General features: G+C 38.6%; 1 protein-coding gene across 4 annotated transcripts in view; it reads right to left on the bottom strand.

Moving 5' to 3' along the window:
- The window catches only part of CUL4B (cullin 4B), a 165,629-nt gene that overhangs the window by 44,709 nt on the left and 97,643 nt on the right, over nt 1-23,277 (bottom strand). For 3 of the 4 annotated variants that reach the window (XM_056808903.1, XM_007507146.3, XM_016426664.2), the window contains exon 2: nt 6,512-6,716. In XM_056808903.1, the coding sequence (XP_056664881.1) occupies nt 6,512-6,521 (10 nt within the window). In that variant the 5' untranslated portion in view covers nt 6,522-6,716. Of the gene's footprint in view, nt 1-6,511; nt 6,717-7,951; nt 8,020-23,277 lie in introns of those variants that run through there. The other variant, XM_056808905.1, reaches the window with a different exon arrangement.

Genomic DNA, 23,277 nt, shown 5'->3' with positions numbered 1-23,277 from the left:
GCTCATAATTCATTCCTATGAAAGCCATTTTATGAAAACTGAATCAATGAATTGATAAAATGGTGGAGTTGGGGAAAGGGAAGATAGACCAAATGATCTCCAAAGACCCTCTCAGCTCAAGATCCATTATCTGAACTATAAGCACGACCTTGGGCACATTACTTAACCTCCCTAGGTCTCAGTTTCCTCATTTGTAAAAGGGAGGTTGGGCTATTTGAATTCTGAGGCCTTGTCAAGTCTGAAATTAGGGTCCTATGTATCTAAGCTACAGAAGTCATTTTAGGAAAATAGTGTGGACTCATTTATAAAATGACATGGGTTGGATTAAATTTCTTCTTTAGTCTCTTCCAGCTGGAAATCTATGATATCTGACCTTGGACAAGTTCCTTCAACTCCTGGGGCCTCAGTTTCCTCTTCTGTAAAATTAAGAGGTTTCACTATCAGGCCTCTGAGGACCCTTCCAACCCTAGATCTAGAATCCTAAAAATTCTAGCACCAACATTTTCTGCTCAGATATCCTACAATCTACAGGTAAAATTTAATTATAGTACCTGATACATAGTAAGCACTTAAATATCTGTTTGACTGACCTAAGAAATCTTCTTTAGTGAAAGAGTTGGAACCATCCCAACAATCTCTGAAAGTTCCTTGTTTTAAGTAGTCACCTAACTAGAGTTTTCACATGAGAAAGAAACTTTTTTTTTAATGCCATTTTGTCTACCTGCTGATTACTCTGTCAGGGAAAACCTATAGTGAGTTAATGAAGTACTCCCAGAAAATTATGAACAAGAATCTCACAGGATAAGAAAGTACTAGTTGAATGAAGACTCTAATATGGAAACCAATAGCATGGAAATGGGCTTGGGTTGAAGACGCATTTGCTACCCAGAGGAATCATGCATCACCAATGGGAGTATTAGGGGGAGGGGAGAGGAAAAAAAAAAGGTGATCTTTGTTTCTAATGAATAATGTTTTAAAATGACCAAATAAAATAATGTTTAAAAAATAAAATAAAAAGAAAGTACTGGATACTGAACTGTTGGATCAATACGCATTTATTAAGTGTCTGTTCTATAGACACATCACTTATTGTTCTAACTCAGTGCTGAAAAATACTCCTCTCTGGTAGCACTGGCCTCATATAGAGTAGGTAGCCACACTGATGGGTTGATTTCAAAGTTGCCCATACATTATTTTAGGTAATTTTGTGCCACTAGAATATAAATTCTACCATCTAATTGCCTAAAATATTACTATTGGAGCTTTATTCTTTAGCCTGATTCTTTTAAAGCATTTTTGTTTCCTAGAATTCTTGACTGCAATGCCAAAGCCTATGGAAGAAAAAAACCTAAACCAATATCAAGTAATACTCTAGAATAGATTATTTGAGAGCGGACTAAGAATAAGACTTTGTGTATTACCCCCATCAGATACTACTGGGAGAATAGGACACTAAGAGTGAAGAAAGTGGCTTAAAAATAAGTAGGAGGTTGGGGGTGGTAGGTGTCTCAGGGGATTGAGATCCAGGGCTAGAGATGGGAGGTCCTGGGTTCAAATTTGACTTCAGATACTTCCTAGTTGGGTGACCCTGGACAAGTCACTTTACCTTCATTTCCTAGTCTCTTTTGCCTTAGAATCAATATACATTATTGATCCTAAGACAAGAAGATAAGGATTAAAAAAAAAAAGGTAAGAGGGCTCCAAAGGAAAATTTTTCTCACAATTTTGCCCAAGCTTTCTGTTCACTCAAATTCCTTTTCCTGTAGGGTTTTCCTAGACCATTACAACCTACAATGCTCCCTTCCTTTTAATTCAGAGACTTTTGAGCTGCAAGGGCCCATAAAAAGGATCTTGTATCTCATTTTACAAAAGAGAAAACTGAGGTCTGGAGAAGAGAAGTTGCCCATTGTCACATAGCCAGTAAGAAGCACAGTCTATCTTTCATCTCCCCATTTAGTGCCTTTACCACTAGGCAATTCATTTTAACCTGAAATAATTTACTCCAATATATCAATGAATCTATGATCTTGTTGATCTGGAGATCTCTTCATTAACAAAGTTCAAGGTCACAATCTATTGTTGTCTGCCTCATATGACCCAAAAGCTTTCCTCTCCTCCGTGTTCTTAACCCCATGGAATTAATCGTTTACTACTTTATAATGATATGTTTCCTGAGTGGAGGCTTCAGCTGCAAAACAAGGTGATAAATTCCTTGAAGTTGAGCCCTGTGCCTTGTACCTTGTCTAATAACTTGCATAGTGTGGGGACTGAGCTGCTTTGAGCTTTAAGTCAAAGCCCAGGAGGCTGACCTGGTAATCTTGGATTACTGGTAATACTTGGAAAAAGCACCAGCTCTTTTTAATATTATAAATGTACTTAGTGTCAAAAATAAGGGAGGCAATATGGGGATACAGTTGAAAGAGCACCAGAACTAGAGTCACAGGCCCTGGATTCCAATCCAACTTCAATATTGACTACCTATATGACCTTGGGCAATTCACTTCCCTGATCCTTTCCTGGGAATTGGTTGGACTAAATGGGGACCTTTGGGGTCCCTTCTTTGATACTTAAATTCTCTGGGCATCAGTTTTTTCCTCTATAAAATGAGTGGGGTTACACAAGTATAAAAATATTGATAACAGCTCTTTTTGTTGTGGCAAAGAACTGGAAACTTAGAGGATACTCGTCATTTGGGGGATGGCTGAACAAGTTGTGGTATATGATTATATACCATGCTATAACAAAGGATAAAAGGGATGTTTTCAGAGAGACCTGGGAAGACCAATATGAACTGATGAAAAGTGAAGTAAGAAGAAACAGGAGAACAATGCATACAATAACAGCAGGAAGGTGAAAAGATGATCAACTATGAAAGACTTAAGAACTCTGATTAATGCAATGACTAACCATGATTCCAGATGATGATGAAGCTAGCTGCCCAGCTCCTGACAGAGGTGATGGACTCAAGGTGCATATCAAGACATGTATATTTTGGATTTGGCTAATGTAGACATTTATTTTGCTCAACTATTCATGTTTGTTTCAAGGACTTTCTCTCCCTCCCCCCCCCAAATTGGAAGAGGTGGAAGAGAGGTAAAACAAATGTTTATTAATTGGAAAAAGTAAAGTAAAATAAAAACTACATGAATAATTTTTTAAACCCTTAACCTTCCGTCTTGGAATCAATACTGTGTATTGGTTCCAAGGCAGAAGAGTGGTAAGGGCTGGGCAATGGGGGTTAAGTGACTTGCCCAGGGTCACACAGCTGGGAAGTGTCTGAGGCCAGATTGGAACCCAGGACCTCCCATCTCTAGGTATGGCTCTCAATCCACTTAGCTACCCAGCTGCCCCCTACATGAATAAATTTTAAACTAAAATGACAAGATTAGACTTAGACTTGGTGACCTTTGAATTCCAGTCTAGCTGGATATCTGAGATCCAATGAAAATGAATGTATTATCACTGTCCTAAGATAAGTTTGCCACTGACAAAGCACTGGCTTTCTTTAAAAAAAATTGCTTCCCTTCTATAGAAGGAACCTCTACTAATCTTTGAGACAGCTAGTTATTGTTAACATTTGAATATGTTCTTGTACTCATAGCATCCCATCCAGGCAAAGCTGTCTTGGTATGAGTTAGAATGTTCTTTTATTTTGGACACTTGTTTTATTTGAGGTCTATGGAAGTAGTTTGGAAGATGGCTTCTCCTTTTTCATATAAGGTCAGAATCATAGGAGAAACTGATAAACAATTTTGCGGTAGGATGGAAAGTTTTTTTCTCATGTGAAAACTCTAGTTTGAAATTGATCCCATCTCCTGGGTGACCCTGGGCAAGTCACTGATCCTGTTTATTAGTCTGTTTCTTCATCTGGAAAAGAGTGATAATACCTCACATGATTATCACAAGGGATATGTATATAAAGGGTTTTGTCAACTTTAAATGCTATATAAATGTCAGCTACAAATATCTCTGATCTCAGTAATCTATGAGGAACTCCCTGCCCCAGAGTAACAATAAACACAATAATCCAATAATGTATATGAAAAAAATATTAGAAGAGAACGGAATTCCAATTAATTTCAATGATTTTGGTTCCAGAGAAGAATGAAGCATAAATGTCCTCCTGGTCAAGAGACGGGATGCTGTAGGTTTAGAATGTTGCAAATGCTATCAGACTTGGTTGCTTTGGCTTTACTTAACTGCTTTTCTTTGTTACTGTTGTTTTATTTTTATTTTCAAAGAAGACCAAAAGGCATCATGAGGTGATATCTTGACTTGTATGTGAAATGGAATAAAGTAAAGCAGAGTTACACATCATTAAACATCATTAGCTTCATTCTCTCTTTTAGAGTCATTGAAATCCAATGATAGGTAAGAGTCAGGATGATGGGGTGGGAAGATTCAAAAGAAGGAGGGCAGGAGTAATACTGGAAATAACTAATATTAAAAAAAAGAGCATCAGTATATTAAAACAAGATTAGAGGAAAATCTAAACAAGCTGTGCCATTTATGAATTGATTGAAGGAACTGGGATTAGATGAACTAGAAAAGGGAAGAATAGGAAATGGGGTTGAGAAAGAAGTTATAATAGGTATCTCTAAGAATCTAAAGAGCTGAATGAGATATTAGAGGTGTTCTGCTTGGCCCCAGAAGATAGAACTGAGAGCTATGGAGAAAACTGATAGGATAATAGACATGGGCTTGAAAGGACCTTAGGGATCATCTATCTTGTTCAATCTCCAAATTTTGTGGATAAGAAAACTAAGGCCCATAAAAGCTGAATGACTTGCTCAAGATCATAAAGATGGGAATAGAAAGGCTGGGATTCAAATCCAGATTCTCTGATGTCAACATTTTTCCATGATATCATACTGCCCCTGGGGAGGTACCTTTCAGCACTATGAAAGGAAAAACAGGTAATCAATTAGAGCTTCCCCCAAATGGGGAATAGACTGCCCCAGGAGGAGTGATACCCTTTCTCCTCACCATGGAAGGTCTCCAAGCAGAGACCTGAGAACCACTTGTCAATAATAGTGGGGAGCAAGGAGCCTCTTTTTCTTTTTTCCTTATATTGTCCTTATATTTTTACTATTACATATATTTTTATATTATTATATTTATACTACAGATTACTTTATATTATTTATATATTTGTATTACTTATACTTATCTTTTATATTTTAAATTAAGTATACTTTAAATTATTACATATATTTTATTACTTTATTTCTTATTTTTATATTATTTATATTTAAAAGTATTATACATATATTTTATATTATTCATACTTCTATTTTCCTTATGTTTTCTAATCACTTTCATTTCTAGTTGGCTCTAGTTGTCAAACCACCCCTTGTAATAAAGAATTTTAAACAGAAGCAGAAGTTCAACAAACCAATTCATCAAACCATTTTATCAGTCTATGAAATGTTCAGGCCATTCATTTACAGGTTGGGCTAGCTAGAGTTCTTTTCTAACCCTAAGATTTAGGCATTCTAATGAATTCATCAAGTAGAGCAAGCTAAAATGGCACCATCTTCTGTGCACCTGACTTCCACACCCTTGATGACAGCCAACAAATTTACTACACCTAAAATAACCCAAACACCCTGGCTACCACCCAATCAGAGTCAGCAGCAGCTTACTCCAGGAATGGTACTTAGTATACTGGCCACTTTAATAGCCTTTTGTTTTGTGGTGGTAACTGTGCTTTAGAAATATTAATTAAACTTCATACCACAGTCCAGTAAGTGGGGGCCCTTATTAATTTTGTTTTAAGGAACATAATAATGACACTTGATCCTTATACAGGCTTTAATCTGTTGTGCTATTTCAGCCTTACAACAACCTTAGGTTGGTAGTGCTAAGGTGATCATTGAAGTTATACAAATCATAACATTGAGGCCCACAGAGGGGAAGTTACTTGCTCAAGGTCACAGAGTTTCTGACTCCTTGCTAAGCATACAATTTCCACTATAGCAAATTGACTCTGACCTCAATTGGAGTATGTCAATCTGTATATAAAAAAGGAGAAAGGCAGGTTAAGATAGGGGTAGGGAGGGAGGGAAGAGAGACAGAAAGAGGAAAAAAGACAGAGAGACTTAGAGACCCAAAAAGGCCATAAAAGCAAAGATAGAGGGAGGAAGAGAGAGAAAGTGATTGACAAAAACAGACACAAAGAGGGACAGAGAGAGACAGAAATAGATAGCTAGAGACAGAGCTAGAAAAAGACTAAGAAGGGGCAGCTACGTGGAGAAAGAGAGAGTCAGGATTGGTGATGGAAGGACCTGGGTTCAAATCTGACCTCAGCCATGTCATAGCTGTGTGATCCTGGGCAAGTCACTTAACCACCACTGCCAATCTCTTCCTTCTTTTCTGCCTTAGAACCAATGTACAATATTGATTCTAAGGAAGAAGGTAGGGATTAAAAAAGAAAAGAAAAGAAAATTATCAAGAAAGAAATATGAGACAGAAAGATAGAGACAGAGAGACATGGAGTGGTTGTTCTCACCTGAGCCCATGTTCCCTGAAGGAATCTCAGGATGAGGATGTTCTGGGATGATGTGTCTCCCTCCTCAGGTCACGGTAGAGCTCCAGGGCGATTGGTGCTGGATCTCTGGTCATCTGACTATAGGATCTCCCATTGAAATACTCGGATCTTTTTTCACCTTCCAGGATATTGCGGACACTTGCTATCCACTCTATGGAGTTATTCCCTTTAAAAAATGGAATGCTACTTGTTTAAGATGATAGGGGGCTTCTGAGAAGTTGGCATTCTTTAAAACACACTAAGTAAGACAAAAGCACTAATAAGATTGATAGTTCTTATGCGTTTTACTGTTTTTAACAGAATAGTTTTTGACCTTGTAGAAGAATACAAAGAAGGCCAGGCAGTGGTAAAACAGTAGGTCATGCTTACATAGTAATAGAGGTTCAGGCCTTTGTATAAGGAAAAGTAGAAAATAACCTAGACAAGATGGCCAGGCTGCCTAGCCTTCTTTGAGTCTGTACACATAGGGAAGGGAGTACAATCAAAGTAAGCAGTTCTTGGGCAAGAGGGTTTCTCAAACAAGAGATTTAGGAAACATGCCACTAAATTCAGGCATATCCATTTTTTTATTTGATGATGTCTAAGTAAACTCAAATCTACCCTCAACTTCTTTCCTCAAAGATGTGGTATCTATCCACCTTGGCACCAGGCCCATTGAGAGCAGCTGTGATGCTGACAGAGTGCTGAAGAGTAGAAGGCAGGCTGCTTTCCCTAGGGCCTTAGATATTAGAAAGGTATGTAAACACTTAATTATATTTCCAATCACAGCAGGGGTTACCATGCTCATTTTTACTTCCTGTTCACTGTACAGTGGCTTCCGACTTTGCAGCTTCCTCTTAATAAAATGCCTTAGAAGTAAAAAGTGATGGGATTTGAATGGGCCTTAGGAGTTTCCTGGCACCCCCCTTTTGACTCTTTAACCATTAAGGGGACAATGATGAAGTGAGGCATTGCTATTTCATAGCCACTAAGCCCAGAGGTGTAGAGAGATGAAGTGACTTGACCCAGCAATAAGCTGCAGAGGTACAATTTGACTCAAATCCTCCAGCGTCAGAACCAGTGCTCTCTCCACTATAATGGCCCACTTTGAGAATAGATATACATAATCCACAGAAGAAGTTAGTTTATGAAGTGTAGAAGCTTTTCAAAAAGCTTGTTTCCTGGCAAGACAGACCTGAAGAGGACCCATACAGAAGACTTCTTGAAAGAAAAGGAGAGAACGTGTGAGAGGGACAGAGGTGCTCTAGTGACACATTTTGGACACAACTACCACTACTCAGGAACTTTATAGCTTAACGTAAGATCAATTCTAGATTTCTCGGGCTAATTAACTATCCCCAGCAGAAAAAAACCCTTCTCTAAATGAATGAACAACTGAGAATGACAAAAAATAGTACCTACTTGGATCCAGAACTACAGGTCTTCTGTGCCCATCTTTAGAATTCTCAGAATTTTCCCTATTGTTACAAGTAGAATCTAGTGAGGTATCATGTATCCCATTTGCATCATCCAATCCAAAGCATTGTTTCATTCCATATTAAAACTCAAGCCACATACAAAGTCTGTCTCATTATTGCTGGGCCTTCACTGCCACAATGTGAGATGGGAAAGCAGGGACAGTCGTTACATGCCATATAAAGACTGTCCGTGCTCTCCCATCACATACAGTCTAATGGGGGAGGCAGCATACAAACAACTACATACAAAGGAGCCATAGACATAAACTAGAGAAGGAAGGCCTTGGCATTAAGGGGGGCCAGGAAAGACTACTTGCAGATAGTGGGACTTAGCTGAGCCTTCAAGAAAGCCAGGAAAGCTAGAAGGAGAGAGTGAAAAAGAGAGCATTCCAGGATGGATCTCGTAGAGGAAATCTAGGAAATATAAAGAAAAAATATATCAATAAAAACTTTTTAAAATGTATGGAATAACGAATAACATGTTGGGGAATATAGGTTGCTTAGTGATTGGAAAGAGGAGAGGTCCTGGGTTCAAATCTGTCCTCTGACAATTCCTAGCTGAGTGGTCCTGGGCAAATCACTTAACCCCCATTGCCCAACTCTTAATAATCTTCTGGCTTGGAATCAAACTTAGTATTCATTCTAAGATGGAAGGTAGAGTTTTAAAAAAAAAAGAAAGAGAAGAAGAATGAGTTGAAAGAAGAGGTCAAAAGAGCCCAGAATCCACCTCTGCCAAAAGACACTTAATCTCTTTCTTGAGAACAGTTTTGGAAGCCAAAGGAAGAACTAATAAAACATAAATGAATCCATTCACCAGATTTTTTGAGTATAAATGATGAGAAGAATAAAAGCAAGAATAGTGGGAGAAAAAGCCCATTTTGTGGACAGTCTGGCTCTTCATTAAATTATGTCAGAACTTCCTGACAGTGTTTTAAGACAAAACTGTAAAAGTAAAAAACAAGAATAAGAAAGAGATCTGTCAACATTTTTTTAATAAACCTTTTCCTTAATCTATGACAGTGGGGCCATCATATCTGGGCTCTAGCAATTGAAGTTATCAAGTCAACAATCATTTCTTAACAGGAGAAATGCTACAAAGACAGGCCCAAAACATTCGCTGCCCTCTAGAAGCTCAAAGTCTAATGAGAGCCATGACCCACGAAGAACTCTGAACAAATCAGGTCCTAGGGATAAATTAGAATAATCTTAGAGGGAACATATTAAAATTACAGAGGACCATAAAGTTATTCTTGCTAGGGATAGAAATATATCTGAGGTTTGAAGGGGGTTCTGGAATTCCTGTCAAGGCATACATGGAGGGGAGAGATTGGGTATCACATGCCAGAAATAGTAAGGAGGCCAATATCAATAGAATCAAAGATATGATTGGGGATTTAGAAACTATGTGATCACCCTAATGTAAATATTAATAATATGGAAATAAGTCTTGATCAATGACACATGTAAAACCAAGTAGAATTGAGGGGTGACTAAGGGAATGGGTTAGATTAGAGGAGGGAAAGAACATGAATCATGTAACCATGGAAAAATATTCTAAATTAATGAATTAAATAAATATTTTCAACTACAATCACAGAGTACAGGGAAGGGAAGAAGATATAGAAGACTGGAAAGGGAGGAAGGGTCCAGGTTAGGACAGGCTCTGAAGATAATAAGAGGAATATTGTAGTTGATCAAAAGGGGGGGGGGCGGGAGCGGGCGGGCGGGGTGCAGAGGTCAGACTTCAGATTTAAAGAGAGAATTTTTTATCCACTATGGACTGGAGTAGGGAGATAACTTGAGGCAGGGGGAGCAGCAAGCAGGGTATTTATTGCCAAAATTTGGCCAAGGCCAGCTCTACTAAGGAACTTTATAGCTTAACTTAAGATCAATTCTAGTTTTCTCGAGCTAATTAACTATCCCCAGCAGAAAAAAACCCTTCTCTAAATGAATGAACAACTGAGAATGACAAAAAATAGTACCTACTTGGATCCAGAACTACAGGTCTTCTGTGCCCATCTTTAGAATTCTCAGAATTTTCCCTATTGTTACAAGTAGAATCTAGTGAGGTATCATGTATCCCATTTGCATCATCCAATCCAAAGCATTGTTTCATTCCATATTAAAACTCAAGCCACATACAAAGTCTGTCTCATTACTGCTGGGCCTTCACTGCCACAAGGTGAGATGGGAAAGCAGGGACAGTCGTTACATGTTACATGAAGATTGTCCCAGTTCTCCCATCACATACAGTCTAATGGGGGAGACAGCATACAAACAATTACATACAAAGGAGCCATAGACATAAACTAGAGAAGGAAGGCCTTAGCATTAAGGGGGGCCAGAAAAGACTACTTGCAGATAGTGGGACTTAGCTGAGACTTGAAGAAAACCAGAAATGCTAGAAGGAGAGAGGGAGAAAGAGAACATTCTAGGATGGTCCTCACAGAGGAAATCTAGGCAATAAAAGAAAAAAAATGTTTTAAAATGTATGGAATAAAGAATAACAGGTTGTTGGGACATTAGGTGGCTTAGTGGTTTAAAAGAGGAGAGGTCTTGGGTTCAAATCTGCCCTCTGACAATTCCTAGCTGTTTGGCACTGGGCAAATCACTTAATTCCCACTGCCCAACTATTACTATCCTTTTGCATTGGAATAAATACTTAGTATTGATTCCAAGATGGAAGGTAAGAGTTTAAAAAACAAGAAAGAAAAGAATGAGTTGAAAGAAGAGGTTAAAAGAGCCTAGAATCCACCTCAGTCAACAGAAACTTAATCTCTTTGTTGAGAAGAGTTTTGGTAGCCAAAGGAAGAACTAATAAAATAGAAATGAATTCATTCACCAGATTTTCTTGAGTATAGATGATGAGAAGAGTATAAGTAAGACGTAGTGGGAGGAAAAGCCAATTTTTTAGACAAGTCTGACTCTTCACTCAATTATGTCAGATCATCCTGATGGTGTTTTAGAATAAAACTGTGAAAGTGGATAACAAGAATAAGAAAGAGATCTCTCAACATTTTCCTAATAAACATTTTCCTTAATCTATGACAGTGGGACCATCACATCTGGGCTCTAGCAATTCAAGTTATCAAGTCAACAAGCATTTTTTTAAACAAGCATTTCTTATCAGAAGTGCTACAAAGACAAGCCCAAGACATTCCTTGTCCTCCAGAAGCTCAAAGTCTAATGAGAGACATGACCCACAAACAACTCTGAAGAAATTAGGCCCTAGGGATAAATTAGAATAATCTTAGAGGGAAGGTACTAAAATTACAGAGGACCTGGAGAGGCTTCTTGCAGGGGATGGAAATCGAGCTGAGGCTTGAAGGGGGTCCAGGAATTCCTGTCAAGGCATACATGGAGTTGAGAGATTGAGTATTACATGCCAGAAATACCAAGGAGGCCAATATCAATAGAATCAAAGATATGATTGGGGATTTAAAAACTAAGTGATCACACTAATGCAAATATTAATTATATGGAAATAGGTCTTGATCACATGTACAACCCAGTAGAATTGGGGGTTGACTAAGGGAAGTGGTTGAATTAGAGGAGGGAAAGAACATGAATCATGTAATCATGGAAAAATACTCTAAATTAATTAATTAAATAAAAAATTTCAAATACAATCACAGAGCACACGGAAGGGAAGAAGGTATAGAAGACTTGAAAGGGAGGAGGGGTACAGGATAGAACAGGCATTGAAAACCAAATAAGGGATTTTGTATTTGGCCCTGAAGATAATAAGAGGGACACTGCAGTTGACCAAACTGAGGGACAGAGTTCAGACTTCTACATTAGATTATAATTTATTCACAATGGACTGGAGTATGGAAATTGCTTGAGGAAGGGGGAGCAGCAAGAAGGGTATTTATTGCCAAAATTTGAACAAGGCCAGCTCTACTCTGAAATTTTATAGCTTTACTTAGGATCAACTCTAGTTTTCTTGCCAAATTAACTAACCCCAGCAGAAAAAAGCCCTTTTCTAAATGAATGAACAACTTAGAATGACAAAAAATAGTACCTACTTGGATCCAGAACTGCAGGTCCTCTGTGCCCATCTTTAGAATTCTCAGAATTTCCCTATTGTTACAAGTAGAATCTAGTGAGGTATCATGTATTCCATTTGCTTCATCCAATCCAAAGCATTGTTTCATTCCATATTAAAACTCAAGCCACATACAAAGTCTGTCTCATTATTGCTGGGCCTTCACTGCCACAAGGTGAGATGGGAAAGCAGGAACAGTCTTTACATGCCATATAAAGACTGTCCCTGCTCTCCCATCACATACAGTCTAATGGGGGAGACAGCATACAAACAACTACATACAAAGAAGCCATAGACATAAACTAGAGAAGGAAGGCCTTAGCCTTAAGGAGGGCCAGAAAATACTACTTGCAGAAGGTGGGACGTAGCTGAGACTCGAAGAAAGCCAGGAAAGCTAGAAGGAGAGTGGGAGAAAGAGAGCATTCCAGGATGGTTCTCTCAGAGGAAATCTAAGAAATATAAAAAAAAAATCAAAAAATGTTTTAAAAAATATGGAATAAAGAATAACAAGTTGTTGGGGCATGTAGGTGGTTTAGTAGTTTGAGAGAGGTCCTGGGTTCAAATCTGTCCTCTGACAATTCCTAGGTGAGTGGTCCTGGGTAAATCACTTAAATCCCATTGCCCAACTCTTAGTATCCTTCTGCCTTGGAATCAATCCTTAGTATGGATTGTAAGATGAAAGGTAAGAGTTTAAAAAACAGGAAAGAAAAGAAGAATGAGTTGAAAGAGGAGATCAAAAGAGCCCAGAATCCACCTCAGCCAAAAGACACTTAATCCCTTTCTTGAGAACAGTTTTGGAAGCCAAAGGAAGAACTAATGAAATAGAAATGTATTCACCAGATTTTTTTGAATATAGATGATTAAAGAGTATAAGCAAGAAGTAGTGGGAAGAAAAGCCCATTTTATGGAAAGTCTGGCTCTTCACTCAAATATGTCAGATCATCCTGATGGGGTTTTAGGATAAAACTGTGAAGGTGGATAACAAGAATAGGAAAGAGATCTGTCAACATTTTTCAAATGAACATTTTCCTTAATCTATGACAGTGGGGCCATCAAATCTGGGCTCTAGCAATTCAAGGGATCAAGTCAACAAGCATTTCTTAACAGGAGAAGTGCTACAAAGAGAGGCCCAAGACATTCGCTGCCCTCCAGAAGCTCAGTCTAATGAGAGCCACGAACCACAAACAACTCTGAAGAAATCAGGACCTGGGGATGAATTTGAATAATCTTAGCGGGAAGGTACTAGAACTACAGAGAACCTGGAATGGCTTCTTGCAGGGGATAGAAATCGAGCTGAGGCTTGAAGGGGGTCCAGAAATTCCTGTCAAGGAATACTTGGAGTTGAGAGATTGGGTATCATATGCGAGAAATAGCAAGGAGGCCAATATCAATAGAATCACAGATATGATTGGGGATTTAGAAACTAAGTGATCACACTAATGCAAATATTAATCATATGGAAATAGGTCTTGATCAATGACACATGTAAAACCCAGTGGAATTAAGGGTTGACTAATCAAGGGGGTTGGATTAGAGGAGGGAAAGAACATGAATAATGTAACCATGGAAAAAAAATACTCTAAATTAATTACTTAAATAAAAAATTTCAAATATAATCACAGAGTACACGGAAGGGAAGAAGGTACAGAAGACTGGAAAGGGAGGAAGGGTCCAGGTTAGGACAGGCATTAAAAGTCAAACAGAGGATTTTTCATTTGCCTCTGAAGATAATAAGAGGAATATTACAGTTGATTGAATGGGGGGGAGGGAGGCGGGCGGGTGGGGTGCAGAGTTCAGACTTCAGATTTAAAGAGAGAATTTTTTATCCACTATGGACTGGAGTAGGGAGATAACTTGAGGCAGGGGGAGCAGCAAGCAGGGTGTTTATTGCCAAAATTTGGCCAAGGCCAGCTCTACTAAGGAACTTTATAGCTTAACTTAAGATCGATTCTAGTATTCTCGGGCTAATTAACTATCCCCAGCAGAAAAAAAACCCTTCTCTAAATGAATGAACAACTGAGAATGACAAAAAATAGTACCTACTTGGATCCAGAACTACAGGTCTTCTGTGCCCATCTTTAGAATTCTCAGAATTTTCCCTATTGTTACAAGTAGAATCTAGTGAGGTATCATGTATCCCATTTGCATCATCCAATCCAAAGCATTGTTTCATTCCATATTAAGACTCAAGCCACATACAAAGTCTGTCTCATTACTGCTGGGCCTTCACTGCCACAAGGTGAGATGGGAAAGCAGGGACAGTCGTTACATGTTACATGAAGAGTGTCCCAGTTCTCCCATCACATACAGTCTAATGGGGGAGACAGCATACAAACAATTACATACAAAGAAGCCATAGACATAAACTAGAGAAGGAAGGCCTTAGCATTAAGGGGGGCCAGAAAAGACTACTTGCAGAAGGTGGGACTTTGCTGAGACTTGAAGAAAACCAGAAATGCTAGAAGGAGAGAGGGAGAAAGAGAACATTCTAGGATGGTCCTCACAGAGGAAATCTAGGCAATAAAAGAAAAAAAATATGTTAAAAAATGTTTTAAAATGTATGGAATAAAGAATAACAGATTTTTGGGGACATTAGGTGGCTTAGTAGTTTAAAAGAGGAGAGGTCTTGGGTTCAAATCTGCCCTCTGACAATTCCTAGCTGTTTGGCACTGGGCAAATCACTTAATTCCCACTGCCCAACTATTACTATCCTTTTGCATTGGAATAAATACTTAGTATTGATTCCAAGATGGAAGGTAAGAGTTTAAAAAACAAGAAAGAAAAGAATGAGTTGAAAGAAGAGGTTAAAAGAGCCTAGAATCCACCTCAGTCAATAGAAACTTAATCTCTTTGTTGAGAAGAGTTTTGGTAGCCAAAGGAAGAACTAATAAAATAGAAATGAATTCATTCACCAGATTTTCTTGAGTATAGATGATGAGAAGAGTATAAGTAAGACGTAGTGGGAGGAAAAGCCAATTTTTTAGACAAGTCTGACTCTTCACTCAATTATGTCAGATCATCCTGATGGTGTTCTAGAATAAAACTGTGAAAGTGGATAACAAGAATAAGAAAGAGATCTCTCAACATTTTCCTAATAAACATTTTCCTTAATCTATGACATTGGGACCATCACATCTGGGCTCTAGCAATTCAAGTTATCAAGTCAACAAGCATTTTTTTAAACAAGCATTTCTTATCAGAAGTGCTACAAAGACAAGCCCAAGACATTCCTTGTCCTCCAGAAGCTCAAAGTCTAATGAGAGACATGACCCACAAACAACTCTGAAGAAATTAGGCCCTAGGGATAAATTAGAATAATCTTAGAGGGAAGGTGCTAGAATTACAGAGGACCTGGAAAGGCTTCTTGCAGGGGATGGAAATCGAGCTGAGGCTTGAAGGGGGTCCAGGAATTCCTGTCAAGGCATACATGGAGTTGAGAGATTGGGTATCATATCCCAGAAATAGCAAGAAGACCAATATCAATACAATCACAGAGTACAGGGAAGGGAAGAAGGTATAGAAGACTGTAAAGAGAGGAGGGGTCCAGGTTAGGACAGGCATTAAAACCTAAACAGAAGATTTTTGTATTTGGCCCTGAAAATAATAAGAGGGACACTGCAGTTGATCAAACTTGGGGGGCAGAGTTCAGACTTGTACTTTAGATCATCATTTATTCACTATAGACTAGAGTAGGGAGATAACTTAAGGGGGAGCAGCAAGCAGGGTATTTATTGCCAAAATTTGGCCAAGGCCAGTTCTACTCAGGAACTTTATGGCTTTACTTCAGATCAATTCTAGTTTTCTCGGGCTAATTAACTATCCCCAGCAGAAAAAAACCCTTCTCTAAATGAATGAACAACTGAGAATGACAAAAAATAGTACCTACTTGGATCCAGAACTACAGGTCTTCTGTGCCCATCTTTAGAATTCTCAGAATTTTCCCTATTGTTACAAGTAGAATCTAGTGAGGTATCATGTATCCCATTTGCTTCATCCAATCCAAAGTATTGTTTCATTCCATATTAAAACTCAAGCCACATACAAAGTCTGTCTCATTATTGCTGGGCCTTCACTGCCACAATGTGAGATGGGAAAGCAGGGACAGTCGTTACATGCCATATAAAGACTGTCCCTGCTCTCCCATCACATACAGTCTAATGGGGGAGGCAGCATACAAACAACTACATACAAAGGAGCCATAGACATAAACTAGAGAAGGAAGGCCTTGGCATTAAGGGGGGCCAGGAAAGACTACTTGCAGATAGTGGGACTTAGCTGAAACTTCAAGAAAGCCAGGAAAGCTAGAAGGAGAGAGTGAAAAAGAGAGCATTCCAGGATGGATCTCGTAGAGGAAATCTAGGAAATATAAAGAAAAAATATATCAATAAAAACTTTTTAAAATGTATGGAATAACGAATAACATGTTGGGGAATACAGGTTGCTTAGTGATTGGAAAGAGGAGAGGTCCTGGGTTCAAATCTGTCCTCTGACAATTCCTAGCTGAGTGGTCCTGGGCAAATCACTTAACCCCCATTGCCCAACTCTTAATAATCTTCTGGCTTGGAATCAAACTTAGTATTCATTCTAAGATGGAAGGTAGAGTTTTAAAAAAAAAGAAAGAGAAGAAGAATGAGTTGAAAGAAGAGGTCAAAAGAGCCCAGAATCCACCTCTGCCAAAAGACACTTAATCTCTTTCTTGAGAACAGTTTTGGAAGCCAAAGGAAGAACTAATAAAACATAAATGAATCCATTCACCAGATTTTTTGAGTATAAATGATGAGAAGAATAAAAGCAAGAATAGTGGGAGAAAAAGCCCATTTTGTGGACAGTCTGGCTCTTCATTAAATTATGTCAGAACTTCCTGACAGTGTTTTAAGACAAAACTGTAAAAGTAAAAAACAAGAATAAGAAAGAGATCTGTCAACATTTTTTTAATAAACCTTTTCCTTAATCTATGACAGTGGGGCCATCATATCTGGGCTCTAGCAATTGAAGTTATCAAGTCAACAATCATTTCTTAACAGGAGAAATGCTACAAAGACAGGCCCAAAACATTCGCTGCCCTCTAGAAGCTCAAAGTCTAATGAGAGCCATGACCCACGAAGAACTCTGAACAAATCAGGTCCTAGGGATAAATTAGAATAATCTTAGAGGGAACATATTAAAATTACAGAGGACCATAAAGTTATTCTTGCTAGGGATAGAAATATATCTGAGGTTTGAAGGGGGTTCCGGAATTCCTGTCAAGGCATACATGGAGGGGAGAGATTGGGTATCACATGCCAGAAATAGTAAGGAGGCCAATATCAATAGAATCAAAGATATGATTGGGGATTTAGAAACTATGTGATCACCCTAATGTAAATATTAATAATATGGAAATAAGTCTTGATCAATGACACATGTAAAACCAAGTAGAATTGAGGGGTGACTAAGGGAATGGGTTAGATTAGAGGAGGGAAAGAACATGAATCATGTAACCATGGAAAAATATTCTAAATTAATGAATTAAATAAATATTTTCAACTACAATCACAGAGTACAGGGAAGGGAAGAAGATATAGAAGACTGGAAAGGGAGGAAGGGTCCAGGTTAGGACAGGCTCTGAAGATAATAAGAGGAATATTGTAGTTGATCAAAAGGGGGGGGGGGGGCGGGAGCGGGCGGGCGGGGTGCAGAGTTCAGACTTCAGATTTAAAGAGAGAATTTTTTATCCACTATGGACTGGAGTAGGGAGATAACTTGAGGCAGGGGGAGCAGCAAGCAGGGTATTTATTGCCAAAATTTGGCCAAGGCCAGCTCTACTAAGGAACTTTATAGCTTAACTTAAGATCAATTCTAGTTTTCTCGGGCTAATTAACTATCCCCAGCAGAAAAAAACCCTTCTCTAAATGAATGAACAACTGAGAATGACAAAAAATAGTACCTACTTGGATCCAGAACTACAGGTCTTCTGTGCCCATCTTTAGAATTCTCAGAATTTCCCTATTGTTACAAGTAGAATCTAGTGAGGTATCATGTATCCCATTTGCATCATCCAATCCAAAGCATTGTTTCATTCCATATTAAAACTCAAGCCACATACAAAGTCTGTCTCATTATTGCTGGGCCTTCACTGCCACAAGGTGAGATGGGAAAGCAGGGACAGTCGTTACATGCCATATAAAGACTGTCCCTGCTCTCCCATCACATACAGTCTAATGGGGGAGGCAGCATACAAACAACTACATACAAAGGAGCCATAGACATAAACTAGAGAAGGAAGGCCTTGGCATTAAGGGGGGCCAGGAAAGACTACTTGCAGATAGTGGGACTTAGCTGAGCCTTCAAGAAAGCCAGGAAAGCTAGAAGGAGAGAGTGAAAAAGAGAGCATTCCAGGATGGATCTTGTAGAGGAAATCTAGGAAATATAAAGAAAAAATATATCAATAAAAACTTTTTAAAATGTATGGAATAACGAATAACATGTTGGGGAATATAGGTTGCTTAGTGATTGGAAAGAGGAGAGGTCCTGGGTTCAAATCTGTCCTCTGACAATTCCTAGCTGAGTGGTCCTGGGCAAATCACTTAACCCCCATTGCCCAACTCTTAATAATCTTCTGGCTTGGAATCAAACTTAGTATTCATTCTAAGATGGAAGGTAGAGTTTTAAAAAAAAAGAAAGAGAAGAAGAATGAGTTGAAAGAAGAGGTCAAAAGAGCCCAGAATCCACCTCTGCCAAAAGACACTTAATCTCTTTCTTGAGAACAGTTTTGGAAGCCAAAGGAAGAACTAGTAAAACATAAATGAATCCATTCACCAGATTTTTTGAGTATAAATGATGAGAAGAATAAAAGCAAGAATAGTGGGAGAAAAAGCCCATTTTGTGGACAGTCTGGCTCTTCATTAAATTATGTCAGAACTTCCTGACAGTGTTTTAAGACAAAACTGTAAAAGTAAAAAACAAGAATAAGAAAGAGATCTGTCAACATTTTTTTAATAAACCTTTTCCTTAATCAATGACAGTGGGGCCATCATATCTGGGCTCTAGCAATTGAAGTTATCAAGTCAACAATCATTTCTTAACAGGAGAAATGCTACAAAGACAGGCCCAAAACATTCGCTGCCCTCTAGAAGCTCAAAGTCTAATGAGAGCCATGACCCACGAAGAACTCTGAACAAATCAGGTCCTAGGGATAAATTAGAATAATCTTAGAGGGAACATATTAAAATTACAGAGGACCATAAAGTTATTCTTGCTAGGGATAGAAATATATCTGAGGTTTGAAGGGGGTTCTGGAATTCCTGTCAAGGCATACATGGAGGGGAGAGATTGGGTATCACATGCCAGAAATAGTAAGGAGGCCAATATCAATAGAATCAAAGATATGATTGGGGATTTAGAAACTATGTGATCACCCTAATGTAAATATTAATAATATGGAAATAAGTCTTGATCAATGACACATGTAAAACCAAGTAGAATTGAGGGGTGACTAAGGGAATGGGTTAGATTAGAGGAGAGAAAGAACATGAATCATGTAACCATGGAAAAATATTGTAAATTAATGAATTAAATAAATATTTTCAACTACAATCACAGAGTACAGGGAAGGGAAGAAGATATAGAAGACTGGAAAGGGAGGAAGGGTCCAGGTTAGGACAGGCTCTGAAGATAATAAGAGGAATATTGTAGTTGATCAAAAGGGGGGGGGGCGGGAGCGGGCGGGCGGGGTGCAGAGTTCAGACTTCAGATTTAAAGAGAGAATTTTTTATCCACTATGGACTGGAGTAGGGAGATAACTTGAGGCAGGGGGAGCAGCAAGCAGGGTATTTATTGCCAAAATTTGGCCAAGGCCAGCTCTACTAAGGAACTTTATAGCTTAACTTAAGATCAATTCTAGTTTTCTCGAGCTAATTAACTATCCCCAGCAGAAAAAAACCCTTCTCTAAATGAATGAACAACTGAGAATGACAAAAAATAGTACCTACTTGGATCCAGAACTACAGGTCTTCTGTGCCCATCTTTAGAATTCTCAGAATTTTCCCTATTGTTACAAGTAGAATCTAGTGAGGTATCATGTATCCCATTTGCATCATCCAATCCAAAGCATTGTTTCATTCCATATTAAGACTCAAGCCACATACAAAGTCTGTCTCATTATTGCTGGGCCTTCACTGCCACAAGGTGAGATGGGAAATCAGGGACAGTCGTTACATGTTACATGAAGAGTGTCCCAGTTCTCCCATCACATACAGTCTAATGGGGGAGACAGCATACAAACAATTACATACAAAGAAGCCATAGACATAAACTAGAGAAGGAAGGCCTTAGCATTAAGGGGGGCCAGAAAAGACTACTTGCAGAAGGTGGGACTTTGCTGAGACTTGAAGAAAACCAGAAATGCTAGAAGGAGAGAGGGAGAAAGAGAACATTCTAGGATGGTCCTCACAGAGGAAATCTAGGCAATAAAAGAAAAAAAAATATGTTAAAAATGTTTTAAAATGTATGGAATAAAGAATAACAGATTTTTTGGGACATTAGGTGGCTTAGTAGTTTAAAAGAGGAGAGGTCTTGGGTTCAAATCTGCCCTCTGACAATTCCTAGCTGTTTGGCACTGGGCAAATCACTTAATTCCCACTGCCCAACTATTACTATCCTTTTGCATTGGAATAAATACTTAGTATTGATTCCAAGATGGAAGGTAAGAGTTTAAAAAACAAGAAAGAAAAGAATGAGTTGAAAGAAGAGGTTAAAAGAGCCTAGAATCCACCTCAGTCAACAGAAACTTAATCTCTTTGTTGAGAAGAGTTTTGGTAGCCAAAGGAAGAACTAATAAAATAGAAATGAATTCATTCACCAGATTTTCTTGAGTATAGATGATGAGAAGAGTATAAGTAAGACGTAGTGGGAGGAAAAGCCAATTTTTTAGACAAGTCTGACTCTTCACTCAATTATGTCAGATCATCCTGATGGTGTTCTAGAATAAAACTGTGAAAGTGGATAACAAGAATAAGAAAGAGATCTCTCAACATTTTCCTAATAAACATTTTCCTTAATCTATGACAGTGGGACCATCACATCTGGGCTCTAGCAATTCAAGTTATCAAGTCAACAAGCATTTTTTTAAACAAGCATTTCTTATCAGAAGTGCTACAAAGACAAGCCCAAGACATTCCTTGTCCTCCAGAAGCTCAAAGTCTAATGAGAGACATGACCCACAAACAACTCTGAAGAAATTAGGCCCTAGGGATAAATTAGAATAATCTTAGAGGGAAGGTGCTAGAATTACAGAGGACCTGGAAAGGCTTCTTGCAGGGGATGGAAATCGAGCTGAGGCTTGAAGGGGGTCCAGGAATTCCTGTCAAGGCATACATGGAGTTGAGAGATTGGGTATCATATCCCAGAAATAGCAAGAAGACCAATATCAATACAATCACAGAGTACAGGGAAGGGAAGAAGGTATAGAAGACTGTAAAGAGAGGACGGGTCCAGGTTAGGACAGGCATTAAAACCTAAACAGAAGATTTTTGTATTTGGCCCTGAAAATAATAAGAGGGACACTGCAGTTGATCAAACATGGGGGGCAGAGTTCAGACTTGTACTTTAGATCATCATTTATTCACTATAGACTAGAGTAGGGAGATAACTTAAGGGGGAGCAGCAAGCAGGGTATTTATTGCCAAAATTTGGCCAAGGCCAGTTCTACTCAGGAACTTTATGGCTTTACTTCAGATCAATTCTAGTTTTCTCGGGCTAATTAACTATCCCCAGCAGAAAAAAACCCTTCTCTAAATGAATGAACAACTGAGAATGACAAAAAATAGTACCTACTTGGATCCAGAACTACAGGTCTTCTGTGCCCATCTTTAGAATTCTCAGAATTTCCCTATTGTTACAAGTAGAATCTAGTGAGGTATCATGTATCCCATTTGCATCATCCAATCCAAAGCATTGTTTCATTCCATATTAAAACTCAAGCCACATACAAAGTCTGTCTCATTATTGCTGGGCCTTCACTGCCACAATGTGAGATGGGAAAGCAGGGACAGTCGTTACATGCCATATAAAGACTGTCCCTGCTCTCCCATCACATACAGTCTAATGGGGGAGGCAGCATACAAACAACTACATACAAAGGAGCCATAGACATAAACTAGAGAAGGAAGGCCTTAGCATTAAGGGGGGCCAGGAAAGACTACTTGCAGATAGTGGGACTTAGCTGAGCCTTCAAGAAAGCCAGGAAAGCTAGAAGGAGAGAGTGAAAAAGAGAGCATTCCAGGATGGATCTTGTAGAGGAAATCTAGGAAATATAAAGAAAAAATATATCAATAAAAACTTTTTAAAATGTATGGAATAACGAATAACATGTTGGGGAATATAGGTTGCTTAGTGATTGGAAAGAGGAGAGGTCCTGGGTTCAAATCTGTCCTCTGACAATTCCTAGCTGAGTGGTCCTGGGCAAATCACTTAACCCCCATTGCCCAACTCTTAATAATCTTCTGGCTTGGAATCAAACTTAGTATTCATTCTAAGATGGAAGGTAGAGTTTTAAAAAAAAAGAAAGAGAAGAAGAATGAGTTGAAAGAAGAGGTCAAAAGAGCCCAGAATCCACCTCTGCCAAAACACACTTAATCTCTTTCTTGAGAACAGTTTTGGAAGCCAAAGGAAGAACTAATAAAACATAAATGAATCCATTCACCAGATTTTTTGAGTATAAATGATGAGAAGAATAAAAGCAAGAATAGTGGGAGAAAAAGCCCATTTTGTGGACAGTCTGGCTCTTCATTAAATTATGTCAGAACTTCCTGACAGTGTTTTAAGACAAAACTGTAAAAGTAAAAAACAAGAATAAGAAAGAGATCTGTCAACATTTTTTTAATAAACCTTTTCCTTAATCTATGACAGTGGGGCCATCATATCTGGGCTCTAGCAATTGAAGTTATCAAGTCAACAATCATTTCTTAACAGGAGAAATGCTACAAAGACAGGCCCAAAACATTCGCTGCCCTCTAGAAGCTCAAAGTCTAATGAGAGCCATGACCCACGAAGAACTCTGAACAAATCAGGTCCTAGGGATAAATTAGAATAATCTTAGAGGGAACATATTAAAATTACAGAGGACCATAAAGTTATTCTTGCTAGGGATAGAAATATATCTGAGGTTTGAAGGGGGTTCCGGAATTCCTGTCAAGGCATACGTGGAGGGGAGAGATTGGGTATCACATGCCAGAAATAGTAAG

Source organism: Monodelphis domestica, chromosome X (assembly GCF_027887165.1).
Source record: "Monodelphis domestica isolate mMonDom1 chromosome X, mMonDom1.pri, whole genome shotgun sequence".
Lineage (NCBI taxonomy): Eukaryota > Metazoa > Chordata > Mammalia > Didelphimorphia > Didelphidae > Monodelphis > Monodelphis domestica.
Note: the sequence above shows the minus strand (reverse complement) of the source record. Positions and strands in the feature narration are given on the sequence as shown.